This window comes from Callospermophilus lateralis, chromosome 2 (assembly GCF_048772815.1).
Source record: "Callospermophilus lateralis isolate mCalLat2 chromosome 2, mCalLat2.hap1, whole genome shotgun sequence".
Classification (NCBI taxonomy): Eukaryota; Metazoa; Chordata; class Mammalia; order Rodentia; family Sciuridae; genus Callospermophilus; species Callospermophilus lateralis.
Window position 1 is genome coordinate 166,284,832 of NC_135306.1, and position 20,060 is coordinate 166,304,891.

General features: G+C 48.8%; 1 protein-coding gene across 9 annotated transcripts in view; it reads right to left on the reverse strand.

The window, feature by feature from the left end:
• Abcc8 (ATP binding cassette subfamily C member 8) overlaps window positions 1-20,060 on the reverse strand; it is a 73,955-nt gene that overhangs the window by 3,314 nt on the left and 50,581 nt on the right. For 2 of the 9 annotated variants that reach the window (XM_076844242.2, XM_076844236.2), the window contains exons 17-33: window positions 18,700-18,735; window positions 17,156-17,194; window positions 16,401-16,499; window positions 15,262-15,346; window positions 14,557-14,637; window positions 12,861-12,998; window positions 11,353-11,478; window positions 10,420-10,519; window positions 9,974-10,215; window positions 9,708-9,874; window positions 8,616-8,685; window positions 7,857-8,014; window positions 6,006-6,098; window positions 1,744-1,846; window positions 1,099-1,212; window positions 779-899; window positions 497-627 (exon numbers count right to left, since the gene is read on the reverse strand). In XM_076844242.2, the coding sequence (XP_076700357.1) occupies window positions 497-627; window positions 779-899; window positions 1,099-1,212; window positions 1,744-1,846; window positions 6,006-6,098; window positions 7,857-8,014; window positions 8,616-8,685; window positions 9,708-9,874; window positions 9,974-10,215; window positions 10,420-10,519; window positions 11,353-11,478; window positions 12,861-12,998; window positions 14,557-14,637; window positions 15,262-15,346; window positions 16,401-16,499; window positions 17,156-17,194; window positions 18,700-18,735 (1,903 nt within the window). Of the gene's footprint in view, window positions 1-496; window positions 628-778; window positions 900-1,098; window positions 1,213-1,743; window positions 1,847-6,005; window positions 6,099-7,856; window positions 8,015-8,615; window positions 8,686-9,707; window positions 9,875-9,973; window positions 10,216-10,419; window positions 10,520-11,352; window positions 11,479-12,860; window positions 12,999-14,556; window positions 14,638-15,261; window positions 15,347-16,400; window positions 16,500-17,155; window positions 17,195-18,675; window positions 18,736-20,060 lie in introns of all 9 variants that reach the window. The other 7 variants (XM_076844241.2, XM_076844239.2, XM_076844240.2 and 4 more) reach the window with 5 other exon arrangements.

Genomic DNA, 20,060 nt, shown 5'->3' on the forward strand with positions numbered 1-20,060 from the left:
AAAGTGACGCAGAAGGATAAGTGAGGCAAGGGCAGGTGGAAGAAGACAGCAGCAGGGACAAAGTTACACCCAAAGGTCAGAGACAGTGAGACGGCGATGACAGAGAGGTAAAGAGATGGAAGGAGAAGGATAGCGTCAGAGAGAAATGGGGCCAGAATGGAGGGACATGGGGAGCATTGGGTCATTCACTAGACAGGGGCCCCTTCCCTGAGGACAAGGACAGCCTTGCTGTCTCCCCCTAAGCAGAGAAGCTCTGGGGTGGTGCTAGCCAGGGGAAAGCCCCTAGAAGCCAGGGGAGTCCAGGCGTTCGTCTCTGGTGGACAGATGAGGAGACAAGGTCTGAGGACAGCAAAAGGAGGAAAGCAGGTCAGTGTGACAGAGCCAGGGCCAGGAGACTGGGGGTGTGAGTGGGTAAGAAGCCAGGAGGAAGCCTGGGTGGCCATGGGGGACTCTGTGAGCTGTCCTGCATCACACCCTCCAGGGCTCTACGTCTGACCTTCTGTCCTGGGGAGATGAGAGCGTTGACATGCTTCAGCACTGGCTTCAGGGAGCTGTCATAGCGCACGCTCAGGTTCTGGATCTGAATCTTCCCTTGGTCTGGCCAGTTCTTCGGGATCAGCGATGGTGCTAGGGGCCAGGCTGGGTGTCAGCCACCAGGCATGGGCCACAGCTGGTATCTAGGAGGACCACCATCCCCAGGCTCCCTCATCATCCCCCCAGCCCAAGTACACCCCTCCTGTGGGCCCTTCCCCTGAGCGTCTTCACTGCTGTCCCTCACCCAAAAGCCCCTCATAGCTCTCTGCCTCAGTTTTCAGAAGCCCGTGGATCCGCTTCACGGCTCCCAGCTGGATCTCCATGTCCGCCAGGTTCCTCACCATCCAATTGAGGTAGTTGGACACCTGTGGGAAGTAAGTCAGTCAGAGTGAATGTGGCTCCTCACCCACCACGTGTCTGGGGCCTGGGGTCTGTTTGTCAGCTGTCCTGTCCACATGGGAAGGCCTGGGTTGGGGGTGTCTCATGACTCTGTTGGGGAAGGAGCACTGGGATTCCTGGAAGGCTGTGTCCTACCCATCCACATCCCAGCCTGCTGTCACTCACCATTAGGGCGTAGGTAAGGCCCAGGCCCACCAGGCCGGCAGAGAGCTCCCTGTGCAGGGAGTTGGAGATGGAGGTGGCGGCTGCAATGAGCACCACACATGCACCGATGTACTCCTGAGGAGGGAGAACAGCTGGTCCCAGCCATTGGGGGTTGGAGCCTTAGAGACTCTGTCCCACCTTACACCCATCCAGGTCAGGGAGCAGCTCAGACGTCCCCACACCAGCCCCACATCACACACACATCAGACACACAGGAGACTCCTGGGCTCAGGAGTCAACATGTGCCCCCTGACTTAGGCTCTCCTACTCCCTGAGCAGACAGGCCTCACAAGCTGGCTCAACATGTATGCATGTATGTGTCATATAACTCACTGCAGACACACTCACTAGACACACACACAACTATTCTTGCTCCAGGTACAACCCTCAGACACACAAGCCCCCAGATAGTAATATAGGGGAAGGGGACACTGGTTAGATGTTGGAAGGACTGCCAGGGATGGGACAAAAGGAAGGCTCTATGTCCACACAATCTGGTTCCCCATCCTTTCTTCCCACCCCCTGGTCCACGTTTGGCCCTTTCTGTGCTCCACATTCCTATCAGAACACCTGTCCAGGATCTGGGTAGCAGTAGGTGGCACTTGCCATGCGGACTTCCAGCCATCTGTTGGCAGCCGTGAGGAAGAGGGAGGCGATGTTGTTGGAGTCTGTGTATTCCAGGAGCTTCTGCTGGAACCGGGCCTCATACCTGGAGGGAGGATGAGGAGGGAATAATGGTGGCCCACGTAGCTCCTAGGAGGGGTCACCTGGGCCTTGCTGGCCCCCCTGACCATGCCACCTCTGCCATCTTATATAGGCTCCCCCAACACCTCCTACTATTCTATCTAACCTGCAGAGTCCCACCTCCTCCAAACTGTTTTCACTCCAAGATTTGTTCTCTCTAGGTCTTCCTGGAGAATAGTGAGCACTATTGCTATCCACCCAGTTTCTCAGGCCAGAACCAGGAATATCCTGGATTCATATTCAGTCCCTCAACAAGCCCTCTTATGTATACATCTCCCAAATCCTCGCCTCTGTCCACCTCTCTCCTGCTTCCTGCCCACCAAAACCTCTCCTGGACTCTGCATCAGCTCCTGATAGACGTGCTGGATCTCCCTGTGCGTTATCTCTACCCAGTGGCCAGCTAGCGTGATCTTTCTAAATCACCAACTATGGCCCTGCTGAGAATACCAATGGCCTCTCAATGCTTTTAGGATAAAGAACTATCTCTTCCCCCCCAAAACCCAAAGGCCCACTGTTCTCTCTGATATGCAGATGCTAACACAGTAAGAAAGTGGGGAGGGAAGAGTAGAAGTTCATTGGATTAGACAAACGGAAATGAAGGGAAAGGAGGGAGGATGGGAAGAAGAAATACAGCAGAAAGAATCAGACATAACTTTCCTATGTTCATACATGCATATACAACCAGTGCAACTCCACACCATGTACAATCACAAAAATGGGAGGTTATGCTCCATGTATGTATAATATGTGAAAATACATTCTACTGAAATGTATAACTAAAAACAACAAATAGAAAGTTAAAGAAAAATTTCTTTCCAGGAGCATCAGCTCCTTCCAACTTCCTCCCCAGTCTTTAACTCTCTGACTGATTTTTCTGTAGCCATTACCCCAGCCTTTTCAAAGCTCTTTGACAATATCAAGTTCTTCTGTACCCTGGGGTCTTTGTGCATGCTCTCCCACTGCCTGGAATACTTTCTCCCTTGCTCTTCACAAGGCTGGCTCCTTCTCAACTTTCAGAACTTCCCTTACCTGAGACCTACTTGGAGGGGCCTTTCCTGGCCACTATCTTACTTAAAGTAGGTTCCCCTATTATCTATGTCTGCAGCCTGTTAGCTTCATTGCACAGTCATTTTCTCTGGCTGTTTATAACCCATCTCTCTCACTGAACTGGAAAACCCCTGAGGATGGAGATCATGTCTGTTTTGATCCCAGCATCCAGCACTATCATTAAATATCTGTTGAACAAATGAGTGGAACCTTCTCTGAGCCTCTTAGGTAGATAAGATCTTTCTGTGCAAGGGACGTTAAGGGTTTCTTTCCTATACTCATGCCTCATCCTGTTTCTTCACATTACTGTGAAAGACCTGTCTCCTCTCCCTGATCAGCCTTGACTTCTTGGCCACTTCCCTTTGCTGGCATGGGATGGGCTCAGCAGAGGTACAGGAGCACTTATTTGATGATGAACAAAGAAGAGAATAAAAAGCCATCTTGGCACCTCTGGTCTAGTAAAAACCAAATTTGGGGGCTCAGAAGGACCCATGATATGTCTTTTTTTTTGGTGGGGTACCAGGGATTGAACTCAGGGGCACTCAACTACTGAGCCACATCCCCAGACCTATTTTGTATTTTATTTAAAGACAGGATCTCACTGAGTTGCTTAGTGGCTTTGAACTCATGAGCCTCCTGCCTCAGCCTCCTGAGTCGCTAGGATCACAGGTGTGCACCACCATACCAGAGACATGTCTTGTTTACCATCTACTTTTCACTCTTGAAGCCTGTATTATTTCTGGGTGGAGGGCATGTGTCTGAGGACAGTGATGCGAGTCTCTGAGGTGAGTGAGAGTGTGCAACTGCACAGCCAAGTGGTGGATGCGTGCAGGTGGGTGTCTGAGATGCGTGTGAAACTGTATCTGAAGGAAAGTCATGTAGCTATGTGTGTGCAAGCACTATGCGTGTGCATGTAAGAAGGCTCAGGTGCTCAGTGTGTGGGCCTGAGTGCTCTGTGTGACAGGAGAGTCTGAAATGGGAGTTCCTGTTATAGGCATGCAATGGTATGTCTGAGAACTAGGAAAAGAGCCAAGCTTTGGAGCCATGCAAACTCAGGCTGGTATCTGAATATCACAATTGTGTGTTAGGATGGAGACTCAGTTTCTTTATCAGTAAAATGGGGATGGGAATAATTCTTATACTGAGCCCAGTGCCAGGCACTCTGGAAACTTTTGTGAAAAAAACAGGGACTCTTAGGAAAGTCAAGAAGGTCAGTCAGGTCTAGGTGCCAGGCCCTCTACCAGCTCTCAGATTGGTTACCAGCCTCTCTGGTTGAGACTGCATCTGTAGAACATGGCTTCCCAGGCCTGTGTCATGAGGCTGTTTTGAGGATTAATTGTAATAATGCACACGCAACACTTAGCACTTGGCATTTGGTAAGCGCACAATCGATAAATGCTAGTTTGCTCCCAGCAGGGCAGGTTGCAGAGCCAAAGATGATAAACTAAACAAATACAGGGATGATTAAAAAGTCTTTCATTCAAGTTGAAGAATCATTCACTGTGTCAGGGAAGGGTGTGGGAGACCTTACTGGGCTGCGGTTCCTTTGGCTGACCACAGGCTTGGCCTGGTCACAGGTTTGATCTGAGGTAGGTGACAGGGTGCTGGAATCCACTCACAAGGGACCTGGTCCACATTAGGAAAGTCACAGTCTCTCTGCTCCAGGCCCATCCTGAAGGCCTCTGGACACCAATTGTAAGAGGGACATGCCAAAACTCAGACCAGAAGCTAGGCCCAGAGGTGTCGAGGGACTTGAAAATTGAAGACACTGGGGAAATGCAGGCTTGAGATGAGAAAAGCAAGCTGGGAGCAGACTCTAGAATCTTGTGCTTCTGTGTGGAGGCAGCATAGGTTTGAGTGGGGGGCAGAGATGTGTAGGGAGCAGAGCCCTGGCCAGGGGAGAGCTCTGCTTTACTCAGACAAGAGATGAATTCCTATTGGCCCTACATGCCAAAGAATGAAAGGAGGCTGTGGTGCTACATCAGGGTTCCAGGCTGACAAGGGACTTGATGGCTGGGGAGGAGAGCTTTTCTGAACCCTAGGCTGGTCCTTGAGACCTCAGGTTACAGGGTTTAGTGTCACACGGTTATTGTCATACCCTTGCAGCTGTGTCATGCTATAAATAACCTATTATCACTCTTAGGGTGAGGCTTAGAGAACAGAGCCCAACTATCTGAGTCAGGGGTCTCTGGCTTGGTTGGCAGGATGAGTAATAACCCCAAAGACTGACTAAGACTTGGCTGGGGGAGCAACAGCCAACTCTACCCACTAGGCAGCCTCAGATGCTCCTGTTCAGCCTGACACTGCCACTCAGGATGGTGAGAGGATGGCAGGGGCATTAAAGTTTTCTGGAAATTTCTCTAGGCTGGTGAACTCTTCCTTATCCTTTGAGTCCTGGCTCCTATGACACCTTCTTTATGAAACCTTCCATAACTGCCTCTCTTCTATGTCCCCACAGCCCATGTCCCCACTTCTTGCAGAGCAGCTGTCACATGGATTTGTCCTGGCCTGCTCTAAGTCTGGACTGTAATGCCTCCAGGGCAGCCACTTGCCTGACTCATCTTTTGTAGTGCCTGGCAAGGGGCTCAGCATGTGGGGGTGCTTAGTAAATGCTGGTTGAATGAACAAGTAGTTTCAAGTATGGGCTTTGTGGGGCCTTGCGCTTTCCTTATCTGGGCAATGGGAACACTCGTGCTCAGCGCCTAAGGTTGCCGTGCAGCATGAATGAGAGCAGCGTAGAGAATGTCAGCAGTGTCTGGTGACAAGAGGTTCTCAATATCAGAAAGCATCCATGCTGGCCAAAGACTTGAGGGCCTTTCTAGTACTGACAGTTGAAGACCTGTCCTGGCCTTGTTTCTTCCCGTGTTCTGCGCTGGTTCACAGAGGCCTCAGGCCCATCTGGAGAGCTGGAATTTTATAGCTGGAGCCCAATGGGTCTGTCCCTGCTGGTGGACATCACCTGGGCCTTGGGGCCTGTGGAGGGGCTGAGAGAGGTATGTCCTGGGCCTTCCTAAGTTTAATCTCATGACCTGTGACCCTGCCCCCCACTCCTACTTTGGGGGAATTTGGAACTGTACCTGAAGGCCCGGATGGTAGTGAGCCCTTCCACAGTCTCAGCAAAGTGTGAGAGCAGCGGGAGCTGAGTGGTGTCATCCAGCTGCTGGAGGTCCCTGTGCCAGGGAAGAGAGCAGGATGGTTAGGAGGGCAGGTTGTGGCTCAGCCGGGTCTGAGTCCTAGTTCTACCTTACCAGTATTTGGGCAAAGGGCTTCACCTTTCTAGGTCCGTTTCTTACCTACAAAGGGAGGACAATGGACCTTCCCAACACTGTGAGCACTGAATGAGATCGCTGATGTAAAATGCTTAAACAGAGCCTGCTAGGTACAGTTCCCGTCATCCTGGGCATTGTCCACCTCATGCGTGTGTCCGTCTGCACTCCTGCTGCAACACCTAGCACTGAAGTAAAGTGGGCAGGCAGTGCTGGTTTCATCTTATAGATGGGCACCTGAGCCTGACACGGCTGACTAAAGGAATGGGAAGGCCAGGCTCAACGTTTTTAATCCATCCTTTCCCAGGGATCATTATAGATTGGTACATTAAAGATTAAGACCTAAAGAGCTCTTGAGACCTCCTCAGAGGATCCATGGCAACAGAATGGCCTTCCACTCTTCATAGCTGTAACTTGACAGCTCATCAGTGTCAGACAGGCCAGGTTTGGATCCAGGAAGTAGCTTTCCCGGACAGATTATCTCCAGGACCCAGAGTGGGTACCAGAGAAACAGGAAGAACATGTCTTCTCTGGCAAAAGAAATGAACTTTGTAGAACAGCTTGTATTACAAAGTGTTTGGAAACATTCCGAAGTACAGAGTACAGTGGTCAAAAAGTCACTGTAATTTTGTTAATATCAATGAACTATGTTCTTCCTGGGTGCTGGGAGCAGATTCTGGATCATACAAGCAAAAAGCCATTTATATAAATATTGATCCTTCGGACAGGTCATTGTAGTCAAAAGCATCTAAATTTAATTATTATTATTGCTGATCAGTATTTCAGTTCTAGTGTCTAACAAACTATGCACACTTTGGAAAGGTACTTAACCTTTCTATCCACAACCCACAGTAAGAAACATTTTATATCACAAATCAGTATACACACTCTTACGTGACCATAACAAAGGTTTCATGAAACAAAGCTGATATTTTCTGTCCTATTTCCTTGTTTTAAAATGCTGGTTGTGATCCATGATATTGATTTCATGACCCACTGATAGTTTGTAATTGGCAGTTTGAGAAACAGTGACCTATTAGGTCTTTAAATATTTTTCTTATAATTCTCTGAATCTGAGTTGGAGAGAATCACTCCTAGGAAGAACCTCCTAGAGAATGTTCTTGGAAAATTCTGAGTAGGAAAGAGGTGTACCTGGCTCCAAGGTTCTTGAGGGCAATGGATTTCTGGGAGAGGATCTCTGAAGTCAGAGCTTCCAGCCACACTCTGGACTCTTGTGGGCTGGGAGTTGTGATATCTGTAACACCTCTCCTATCAGGTGTTGTCTGCTCTCACACCATCAGCAATCAGTCTGGCTGATGGAAACAAGCAGCCCTCATGAGAAGCACTCTGGCAGAATGAAGGAAGGGCATAAACATGTGCACACACCTTGATTTAGGGATTTCATTCCTAATCATATCTTCCACGGAAATAATTCAGATATTATCTGTGGAGTATGCATGCTAACAGAGGGTTATGTTAGAGTAGAAGGATATGATATGGATATTTCCTTCAATTTCTATTTGTTATTTCTGATTTCTTCTTCTGGGGAACATGACAATACTACAGTTATAATGACGATTCTAGGAAGTTTACCAAACTGCCCAACTGCAAAGCACTTCCCGTCCCCCACTCCCCCCTGAGGCTGGCAAATGCTGCCATCACCTGGATGCCACCCGGAAGTACTTCTGGATGAAGTAGCACACGACGGCCAGGGGCAAGAGGGCCACAAGGAACACAGGTGTGACATAGGAGATAACAGCCAAGGCTGAGACACAGAGCAGGGTGGAGCGGCTCAGGCACTCCAGCGTGGACGGGATGTGCTGAGGGAGGTAGGGGGAGAGAGGCAGATGTGTTTTGGTATTACCTGTATTAATTAACATGGAGGCAGGTAATACTCTGAACACAATTAATAATTGGTTATTAATTGGTATTAAATAAATGGTATTACCAATTATTAATTGTGTTCAGAGTATTACCTGCCTCCATGTTTTACTCTCTCACTTTATTACAGGCACATATCTTATCTGCCCAGCTATGTTGTAAGCTCCCTGAGGCAAGAATTGGGACTTTGTTTTCTCATTATCTGGTACAATGGTAAATAAAGAAGACAGGCTGAATCTAAATGAATATTCTTCACATAATCAATACTTTGGTTCAGAATATGCTGGAACTTTTATAGAATAAGCCACTAGGGTCTTGGATGGAAGCCAAAGAGATTTGGTTTCCCTCAGTCCTATTATGAAGGTCTCACGGGGGGACCCCAGTTCCTGAGACAGCATTGCAATCAGATCAGGGACTCTGGGCTCCCCCCACAGGACTTTGATCATCTGATCTGGGGAACCTGGCATCAAGGAGAAAAAGTTCCCGGGGCCTGGCCTCTCCCTGGACTGGAGAAATGTGGTACAGTCTTCAGAACTTTACCTGGTCAATGGTATTACAGTCAGATGAAAATCTGTTCAGGATGCTCCCAAGGGGTGTGGTCTCAAAGAACCTAAGAGGCAAACAGAACAGTTATTCATTCAGTTATTGATTTTCTTTCTGCTTATTGAATGAGGATGGTTTTTATTTTATTTAAGTGTCCCTAGAGTCATCTGTAGATCTGGCTTCCTAGAAGCAGTTGTCTTTGAGGGTCTGACTTGTGTCTCTGAAGATTCCCATAGCTGCCCAAAGGGGTGCTGGCCCTTTATTAGCTTCTTGGACTCTCAGGCCCATTTGTGACCACTGTCAACCTTATTAGCTCCTCCCCACCCTGACTCACTCAGCAGTTGTCCTCCCAGGACACAGAGTCCTCTCCAGAGGCACAACCTTCCAGAGGTCCCCAGAGACAGCCTGTCAGCTGGCTGACTCTGCAAGACTACTCTGGCCCAACCCCAACCAGAGGATTTAAGAACCACAGATCTGGGACAAACAGAGGGTCAGTCAACTTAAGGCCATGTCTATGGGCCAAAGAGAGTTCACAAGGCTGAAAATTAAAAATTGGAGTCATGTGGTGAGGTCAGGTATCTATTAGGGGCCAGGTAGCCTTTTGTCTACTGTGGTTTCAAATGGAGTTGGCCAACCAACTGGACAATGACAGCATTAAACCTCTTCCACACCAAGCAGCCTTTGGGTTTTTATCCAACCATTATGGAAGATCAGAACAGCTCTCTGTGCTCCCAGTGTCAGAACCTGCAGGCTTGCTGATGGAGGAAAGAGACAATGTGGGGAGGAGGCCGCAGAACTCGTGGGTGGAGATGGGCAGATGGCACCACCTGGGGAAGGGAACTAACCTGTATCCAAAATCCCCAGAGACTCACTCTGAAGGGCTGATGTGACAATTAGATGATCCAGCCATGTAAAATATCTAGCATGGGGTCTGCTGACTAATTGTCAGTTTGAGGAGGAATTTCTACCCACATTTCTGTGTCACTCCCACAAACCTATGACAGAGGTCGTCTGTGCCCATTTAATAGAAAGGAGAGCCGAGGCTCAGAGCACAGTGACTTGCTCTGGCATGACCGGGATGGGGGGTACCTCATGGGGGCTAGGATGATGCGGCTCAGCAGGCTACGGTGCAGCCTCTTGGCCACCTTTAGCCCTGTCCACTCCACGGTGACAGAGGTGACAAGGCACAGCACGATGCCCAAGCTGCAGAGCACTGTGAACACCATGGCATAGACGGTCTGGTCCAGGGCACACTCCTGGGCAGGCAGAAAATGAAGGGGTTTCCAGGGATACATGAGGACTCAGCCCTTGCCCCCACCCCCACCCTAGTCCCGCAGCAGGGCTTCTGGCCCTACCTGGCTGAGGGAGCAGTTCCTGGCCACAGGGCTCAGGGTCAGAGCACTGTCGGTCCACTTGGCCAGCCAGTAGTCAATAGCCACCAAGACCATGTGCTTGAGCAACTGGGAGAAGACAAGCAGGGACAGGAGCAGGATGCCAGCGGAGGACAGATACTTGGCACAGGCTCGCCATGGGATCTTGGCTCTCTGGTGCAGCACTGACGACAGGTTGTCGTCTTCCTCGCTCTCGGCTGCCTCCTCTGCAGGCAGCAAAGACCCCACTGTGGCTTCACATTTCACATCCTTCTAACCAAAGGGTATTTTAATCCCCACTTACACACGAGAAAATCAGGCACACGGAGGGGAGCGGTTTGATTCAAGGCATATTACCTCATCATACCCAGAACCCCAAACCTTAGTCTCCCTGTGGTTGATCACTTCACTCCCAGGCCTGCTGTCTGTACCTTCCTCTTCTTCCTCATCCTGCAGAAAGCCATCTCTCGAGGACATAGCATGGGGCAAGCCCTGGGGTGGATCTGTGTTTTTTCTCTCCATGACCGTCTCCTGAAAGATATATGGGGCCTGGCCTATGTCCTTGGGGTGGAAACACAGGAAAGGGGAGGTTGGAGGTAACCACCCTGGTGATGACCAGTGTCAGGATTCCAGGTTGCTCCTGACTGGCGAAGGTCCACATGAACACACACACATTCAGTATGCTAGGATTTACTCCTTTCCTTTCATTGGCTTATAGCACCCCAGTCTCCCAATGGGGGACCCTCTCTCCCCTATTCTTTAGTTTGTGATTTGTGTGATTCAGGAGGATACATGATCATGGATGACCCATCCTTACATTCCACTCTCTAGCCAAGAGGATTTTCTCAGGAGTGAGTATGTGACTATGTTGGCCCCATGATGGTCAGCCCTGGGCCTTTTGCTGAACTACTGTGGGAGAGGCACTCTCTTTCTGCAGAGCTGAGCTAGAGAATGAAAGCCTGGGACTGTTGATGGCCCTCATTGCTACCACGAGACTGAAGCCAATTTTAGGGGAGCCAGGCCAAGAGATGGCAAGAAACAGATTCCTGTGTTTGATCCCCTGAATTCAAGGACATGTCTGGACTTTTTGGTTTCATAAGCCAATATATCCTTAATTCCCACTTTTTTCAATGTTTAGCCAGTTTGAGTTGATTTTCTGAAACTTTGCAACTAAAAATACTCTGGATAAGGGGAGAGTGTCCACCTAATTCTGTCCTGGGTACCTGGTGCAGGTTCTGGCTCTCTGGTAGGAGCAAGTCCATGCCAGCTCCCACATGTCTCATTTGAGAGCTTTCTAGAGCATGAGGACAGGAAGGTCTTTGTGAGTTCTGTTTCTACTAGAAACTTCCCCAGGAAACACCCACCTTCTCCAGCTCTTGGTCTTGCCGGTTCATGAGAGTCTTCCAGTGCTCAAAGAGCTGGCACTCAGACCTCTGGAAGTCCTTGAGCGTACCCTCCCTCTGGATGGTGCCATCCTTCATAGCAATGATCTGGAAAGGGAAACAAATCTGGCTTGGGGCTGGGTCGGGGGAGGAGTGGTGGTCAAACACCCCCTGGCTGTGGCATCTGAGAAGGAGATGGACACAACCCTCCACCCACTATGAATGACATCTTTCATCCATGACTCCGGGTGGTAGTGATAATCCCTTCACCAACATTGACTCTCAGTGGTTGGGTCTGCAGAGTAAATTAGTGCATCCTGGTCTGCAGACTGGTGACCTGCAAGGACTCCACCAGTAGCAGTTTCCATAGACTTAACAGGCTAACTGAATGCTACCCTTAGGTCTTCCTGATGGCGGATCTGATGTGTTCCATTAGTGCTTGCCAAAGCACTTGTTGGTCCAAATGTGTGTGATCATGACTTTTTGAAATTAATAAAGCTTTTTATGTGAAGTACTCAATGATACCAGCATCATATAGATTCCCCACTGACAACCAACCCTGATCCCTCAACCTCACCCACCCCATGCTGGGGTGTAGCATGGATGCCTCGGAGTCCTGTTCATGGTATCTTCAGGAACAAGGCATCTCCAGGCCTCCCTTCTTTGGACTCAGGATTGTCCTTATTACCTTGCCAGGGTTGCCACGGAAACTTAGATGCAAACCTTCTGTACCTTTTTTAATAGTTAAAAAATAAAATCTGAAATTTTCTTTCTTTCTTTTTTTGCTTTTTCCTTGTGGAAAAGGATCTCAGCACATGGAAGAAAGATTTATTTTGGGGGCGGGGATTTAGCAGGGTCATTTGGCACAGACCTGAAGCTCAGAATGGGCCTTAGATTTTGGTTGCCGCTTAGGGGTAATTTTATATGGGAGTAGGCAGGGCCTAGATTTCAAAAATAACTATCTTCATCTTAAAAACTAAGTGCTTTCCAATTAATTGAAAAGTAGCTCTTTTCTGCCCAGTGAGGAATATGGGAATTTAGTTAATGTGTGGTTTCATAACACTGCATTCTATTGACGACACTGGCATTTTTATTACCACTGCTATTGTTTCTATATTTTTTCATCTGATCCCACTTGAATCCATCCATCCCCCAGGAGGTCAGAAGGTGGGAAAAGTCTCTCTCATACAAATGGACAGTTCCCAAGGCTGGGGAACATCATTAAGTGAGGCAGGAATCAGAAGCTAGGTGCTTAGTGTCTGCTTCTTCCTGAGACTTCTTGTTGCCAGACTTGGGTGTCCCACAGAAGCCCCAGGGTGGGGAATGTCTGCTGTTCCCTAGACTGAGCTGCCCAGTCTGCAGGAGGCCATTTGGTGCTGGGCTCTTGTGCTTTAGCAATTGCTACTGAGACACTTGTTCTTTCAAAGAGACCTGACTGCCTCCCCCCCAACTCCCTGACCCTCCATGGCCTGACCCTCTGTGGCACTCACCCAGTCTGCATGGGGCAGGTACTGAAGCTTGTGGGTAACCAGGACCACAGTCCTCTTGTCATCCCGGAGCAGTTCAAGGATCCCAGCCTGCATCAGGTGGTCACTGAGATGAACATCCAGGGCTGAGAAAGGATCATCCTAGGCAGAGGGGAGAAGAAAGAAGCAAGTGTGGGATGAGGAATAACAGTGAGCATAAAATCAAAGTTATATCAATGCTGATGTAGAAACTGACACTAGTTACCTGAGTGGCAGTGGACAACTCATCTAACCTCTCTGGGCCTCAAGTGCCTCATCTTAAAATGGGGCAGAGATCCATGATCACTTTTAAACAGATCTAATCATTTCAAGTCCTGTCTCCTGAACTTCCAATGTCTCAGCATTTATAAAGTCCAAACTCCTTAGTATGGTATTACAGGCCCTTTCCAACCTGGAAAAGCTTCTTTTCTAGCCTCACTTCTCCTCTGTCCTTTCCAAGTGCCCCTCACCCCATTTCAGGTTTCCAAGAAGATTCCCATTCTAGGCTTTCCTCTGCCTAGAATGCAATTCTGCCTTCTATCTGCCTAGTGAACCCCTACTCATCTTTCATTGTCCCAGGTACTAGCCCTTCCTGTGTTCTGTCTGGCCCCTGCTTCTACCCTTTCCTCCTCTCTGATGCAGGCATACCCTGTACAATGCCAGATCTGGTAATTATTTATCCACTCCAGACTGCAAGGTCCCTAAGATCTGAGATCCCTTGTGTCTATGCCTGGTGCAGAGCTAGAGCGTAATAAAAGTTTGATGAAAGTAAAGTAGCCACTTAATTTTTACCTAACAGAGTTGTTTAAATCTCATGTGGATCATGAATAAGCTGGAACTTCATAAAGTGCTGAACATGTGTCAGATGCTAACAAAGACTAGGAATCTTTACGTTTGAAGTGCTGCATGGTAGGATAGGGGAGAAAAAAAATCTGGTATCAGAGACTTTAAGTTCCTTTTCCCAACTCCCTATCTAAATAACCTGCCTCTTTCCTTCTGTTTGATTGACTTCTCTTCAAGGTTCTCTTCCAGGAAGCTCTCCCTGATGTTTCCAGCCCTCACAGTTGTCTGACCCTTCACAGTCTGTGCCACAGTTGGGCTCTGACCTGGATGTGCTTCCTGAGTGTGGGCGAGGTCTGTCTCCCTGATCAAAACTCTAAATCTTCGAGGTCAAGAGCTGGGTCTTAGGATTCTTTGTTATCAACCAAGGTTGGCATGAAGTAGGGCAGGGAGAGCTGATAAGTTTTCTCTCATGTCTGACTGCTAGTGGTTATCTAGAGTGCTGTGTTGAGGATTTTGAGGCCAAGTTAAGTTCTATGGGAAATAATGCAGTGATCAATTAGCAATGTCTGTCCTGAGCATAAGATGGGAAGCAGTAACATGCATTCCGTATGTGTGCCATTCTGACAGTTGGGCTGCATGTGTGTTTATAGGTTGAGACTGTCCTGCTAAGGGGCAGCTTCTAAGTACAACTTGCCTCCCCTCATGGTTGCTGCTGGGCTCGGTCTAAAGTCTTTGCCTGCATCAGTTTCTCCATCAATAAGATGAACAGGCAATATTTCTGGCAGGAAAGGTTTGCTCCCGGAGAGGGAGGCTGTTGGGCATTAGTGCCTGTGTGTGTTTGTAGGCATGTGCGTGTGTGCATGTGTGTGCATGAATGTGCACGCAGGGTGGCACTCACCAAGAAGACCACGTTGGTGTGCTGGTAGAGCGCTCGGGCCACACTGATTCGCTGGCGCTGACCACCAGAAAGGTTGATGCCCTGTCATCAAAGGGGAGGAACAGATCATGCCCTCAGCCATTCACGGGAGATTGTTCTGGTTCCTACTGGACCATGAGCCATTTGAGACTGAGGGCTGGCTCTCTTCACCTTGCAGAAAGAAGGAACGTGTACATGTTTGCTGAATTCATTTGGAAGTGGGGAGCATGATCCTCAAGTCTGAATATTCATCATGTAGATGCTAGGTACCATCTGACCAGTGTAAGAGGACAGAGGAAGTGGGGATTTAAATCACACCCAGGAGAAGACCATAGGAGAAGCCAATATATCTAAGCTTGTGGAGGAGGGAACTTACCTGTAGAATGAGCAGGAACAATATAACCTGGGTCAAGAACAGTGCTATATGGGCTCATAATATATACATGGGGCAAATGAAGGAGATGTCAAGTCATCCCCAGCCTGGGCAGGTGCTAAGCTGACCTCATCCAATAGGTAGGACCGAGAACCCATCAAGAATGCCATTATCAAAGACATCAGGTTTGACCCCACTGCAGGCAACTTATCAGCTTCCATCCCTATCCTTCTTCCCAGTTGTCCACTCTCCCTGAGAAGGATCTCTGGGAAGAGTGGGAGTGATGGGTGGGGAGCAGGGAGGCTGCTACGAACCCGTTCCCCAATCTGGGTCTGATCTCCATGGGGCAGGATGTCAATGTCTGGCTGCAGGGAGCAGGCTTCGATGACCATCTTGTACCTGGAGAGGAGTGGGGGCAGGGAATGTCACTGATCAGCCTGGCCAGAATTGAGCCTCAGCACTCGCACAGGGTCATTAGTTTCTGGGTATCTGTGCCCAGAATAAGCAATGTCTTTACTTAGGCCTCCTACTTAGGTGCAAGCAAACATCATGTGAGCTTCAAAAGAGCTGAGGTCAGCACCTCATGCAGGCTTGAGGCAGGTTAAATATTTGAAGGACAAAATTGGATGGGAGCAAACATGTGGGGTTAAGTGACAAGAGGGGGCCCACATTCTCTGTGCAGTGGGAAAAACTGCAGCCAGAGCCCAAGCTCAGGGTACCACCTGGGAAAATCACTGCTGGTTGGTTTAGGTGGTAATGATGATGGCTGGTCAAATATTTGCTTAGCCTGATCTTTTCATCCTTTCCTGGCCAGCTCTTAATCTGGGAAAGTGCCAGCTAGGATCCATGGAGGCATCGGAGTGTCTTGGTGACAAATGTGTTCTTAGGCAGCTTTGGATTTGAAACTCATTTCAACTAATTATTGGCTGGTTACCTAATCTTTCAGAGCATTGGCTTCCTCATCTGTAATATGGGAATAATAACAATACCCGCCTCCTGAGGTTGTTGTGGGTGTTAGGGACAATCACATGTACAAGGAGTTTGGTACCATGCCTGGCACCTGGTAAGACCCTAACAAATGCTGGCCTTCACTATTATCATGGAAGGAAAATAGTGCATAAGTCTGGGAGCTGAAGGTGGGATTGTGAGAATGGAGAATCAGATGGAGCTGGTCAGTCGGCCCACAAGCCAGGAGACTAGGCAGCACAGTTTTCTCCTTCCTCTCACCCAGGAGCAGTGCTGCCCCATGCCCCTGCACAGCTGGATCCTTTCCAGATGGACCATATGGAGCTGGCTGGACTCCCAGGTAAGTGGCCTGGAGAGTAGGATGACTGGGTGCGGGTGACTGATGAGGGGCAGGGCAGCTGGTGGGGCCTGGGACCGGCTGGCAACACTGCCAGAGAACATTTCTTTCCCTCCCTCAGGACCCTCCCTCCTCCTGGAGATTTTTTACCTTTGTTTGTTGAAGGGACTCTCAAAGGTGATATTCTCTTCCACAGTAGCATTTAGCAGCCATGGTTTCTGAGATGCATAAGCCACTGGGCCTCTCTTCCTGAAAAATGCAGGTTGAGAGGTGGGGTTGGGGGGGCTTTCTTAGGGGTTTATTCTCAGAACAGGTGTCAAGCTGATGGCTTAAACTGGATTAAGGTAGTGGGGCAGCACTAGATGGGAGGTACAGTTGGCAAAAATTTGTACCATGTGACCTCTCCCTCCTCCAGGGCCTGGGGCAGGTTTGGGTATTCCAGGCCTCAGATGGCTAGAGAATAGGACCTTGGCCTTCTTCAGACTACACCCAGCCTTCCCCAGCCCTGCAATCAGCTCTCTTTCCTGGATCTCTACCCTGAGCCAAGGAAGAGCCAAAAGTGTGATCAAACCAGGTAACCACTCCACCTCTGATTTCTTTATCTTCAGTATTCCCGAACCATTGGACTCCAAGTGAAAGAGCTTGTTTTTTCAAAGAGGAGCCAAGGGAATCACATTTGGTATAATGTGGTTCTCAAGATCTCTTCTCCCCATCACCCAACCCTGAGATCTGGCATGAAGGGTACAGCCTGATGCACAGACTCTTTGTGGGGCACAGAGCCTGCTCCTGCCCACCCAAGCAGCTGGAGCTGGAACCTAGAGCTGTCCTCAGGGTGATGTCACCCCCTCAGGCCTAGAGTTCTCTGGGGAGCCCACACTGGAGGGCAAGTGTCCCTGATATGGTACCTGATATCTGAGTCAGCCACAGTCTCCCGCTCCGGGCTGCTGTGGAGGAGGAAAGACACACTTCAGGTTCTGCCTTCATAGACCACGTCCTCCATAAAGATTCCAAGCTCCTTTGAACCCCTGGGGCCAAGTCTGCAGCTGCAGGTGAGATGGAGTATGGCCATCCCAGGGCAGCCTTTGTTGCCTGACCATGGAGGTGTTAGGAGATCCTGAGGACCAGTTCTTTTAAGAGAATGGGGAGAGGCGTCATTGTGCAGGTTCTTGGGAGTAACAGCCCGCTCAAAGGAGTATAAAGCTCAAGATGTGGCCCCTGAAGATCAGCCTCTTCATCTGGGCTCAAGTGATTAGGTCAAGGTCTCAGGCTGCCAAGATCAAACACATTGTTGGCCAGCAGCACTCTGGCCAGTCCAGGTTGGACAGCTGACAGCAGCGCCTGCACTTTGTAGGTGGGCCACTATGGCCCAGAAAGCCAAGAAGGACTCCAGGGTGATCTGCGGCCCCACGTGGCCCCGTCAGAAGACAACTGTGGAATCTGAGGGGTCTGCCAGGAAAGAAATGTCAGCTGTGGTGCCCTTGTGCTCTGAATGCCCGGAACTGCTCCAGTGCCAAAAATTCTGTCACTTTGTTCCTGTTGCACACACCCGTACTTGTCACATGCCATGCCCATGACTGACTTTTGGCTCAATCACTATGGCTTGAGAGTCTGGGCCTCTCATCACTTTGGGGGTAAGATGGGAGAAAGGGCAGATAAAATACTGGGAAATGAAGTCTCTTTGGTGTGGGAGAATGAAGACAGGAAGCTTAAACTACACAGTGAATCCAACCCCCTCCCCAATCCAACCTCAGACCACCTTGAGAGTCTCTCCAGTGTCTTTGGGAGAGGGTATGGTAGGGAGGGCTTTGAAGGTCTTAGAGCCTCTTTATCTATTTTCCTTGGGTTTTCTGGACTTGCCTTGAACACAAAGCAAGAAGACTTGAGTTTTCTCTCTGAACCCAAGGGGAATCCAGCTCTTCTTCTTAGACATGTTTCTCAACTTCCTCCACATTATCACCCCATAGTCTTTTTTGACATGTTTCTCTATTTGTCCTTTCCTGCCATATTTTTTTTTTAAATTTGGTGGGTTTTAGTATTCTCACAAGGCTGTGCAGCCATTATTATTATCTAGTTCCAGAACATATTCATCACCCTGAAAGAAACCTGGTACCCATTAGCAATCCCTGCCCTTTCCTTCTCTCTCCCTTCAATCCCTGGCAACCACTAATCTACTTTCAAAGTCTCCTCACCATGAAATTTTAACAGCACAGATGTATTTATGTACAATGGCTCTATGGATGGGCACAGAGCATTGTAATATCTGTTTTCTTTCCCCCAAGAAACCAAATTTCACCCTCATTAAGAATTCATGGCCTAGCCTCATGCCTCTGAAAGTATGTGGGCTGCACAGCCTTGAATCCAACATAGCATTCCCACCCACAGGGCCCTCACTCCCACCCAGGTCCTTCTCTTTGTTGGGATCCACTTCCAACCAGTCCCGAGGCCGTACCTGGGGTCCTCTCCTGTCTCACCATCAGGAAGGCTGCTGGGCACAGATGGAAAGATCATTATCAGTTACTTCACAACCCATTGCCTTTCTAGTATGCTGAGTCTTTGGGGGAGAAGCAATCCCCCCACCTGGCCACCCACCCATGGATGGGGTATGGTTCACTGGGTTCCAGTTCTCGTTTTGAAAAAGAAAGAAGAAAGAAAGGAAAGGAGGGAGGGAGGAAATGTGGGTAGCTCTTGCCCCAAAGAAGCCATTTGGGGACAAGTGCTCTTTCCCCTGCCCCAGCCTAATACTTCAATCTTCCAGAACCAGCCCTCTGCCAAGGAAATGAGTGCTTTGGATAAGCACAGCTGCGGGAAAATGATCTGCTCTATTTTCCTACAGGTCTTACTTTAATAATACTAAAACCAGATAACAATGATTGAACTTCTTAAGCACTATGATAAACATCGTAAGAGTATTATCATTTTTAATGTACAAAGTACCATATGAAGGAGGTTCAGTTTAATTGTTTCCACTTTGCAGAAAAGAAGTAAGGCTCAGAAAGGCTAAGAAATTTGCCCAAAGTCACACACCCACTAAGTGGCAAGAAAACAAATCTGACTCCAAAGTGTCACATATTAAACGTTCACACTCCAAGACTTCACTGTGATTTCCCACATGATAGTTCTGATAAATTTCTTCTTGCTAGGAAAACCAGGAAGGAAAAACACAGATAGAAAACAGCCTAATGAACCCCTGCTTGGAGGCAGCACTAAATGGAGACCCCGATGCATATATCATCGCCAGTCTCCTCTGTTCCTGTTCTCTGATTTTTGTGGACTCATTCTCTTAACCCAACCTAACCCTGCATTCTGCAACCACCGGATTGCTGCAATTTACAATTTACAGACAAGCTGTTGACATGAGACAGATTTAAAAGAAAAAAATAATCAAAGTTGACAAGTTCCAACTCTGTGGCCAGAGAGCCTGAGTAGCAAAGATTGTTAATTCTGCTTCTGCAGAATCCCTGTGGACATCAACACCAGTGCTCCTGGCCCTCACGCCATGTGCATCATGGTCTGGGGTGTTCAATTAGCCCTTATAATGGACTACCTTACTCTCCAATCAGCTCTTACGCAAGCCTTTCATCCCCAGAGGGATTTTAAGGCAGGAAGAGCATCTGTTTCAGCCTCCGTGGTGCTTAGGGCATGACAGGTCTACAATAAATGGAGGCTGTTACCAGGCATATGAGTAATTGGGGAAGAAGAAAGGGAGGGGCTGGCATTCATGGTTCCAGGCTCTGTGTGAAGCTGTCTACACTTACTGTCTCACCCTATGAGACCCCTATCATCCTATCCCCACTTTTCAGATGAGGAAAT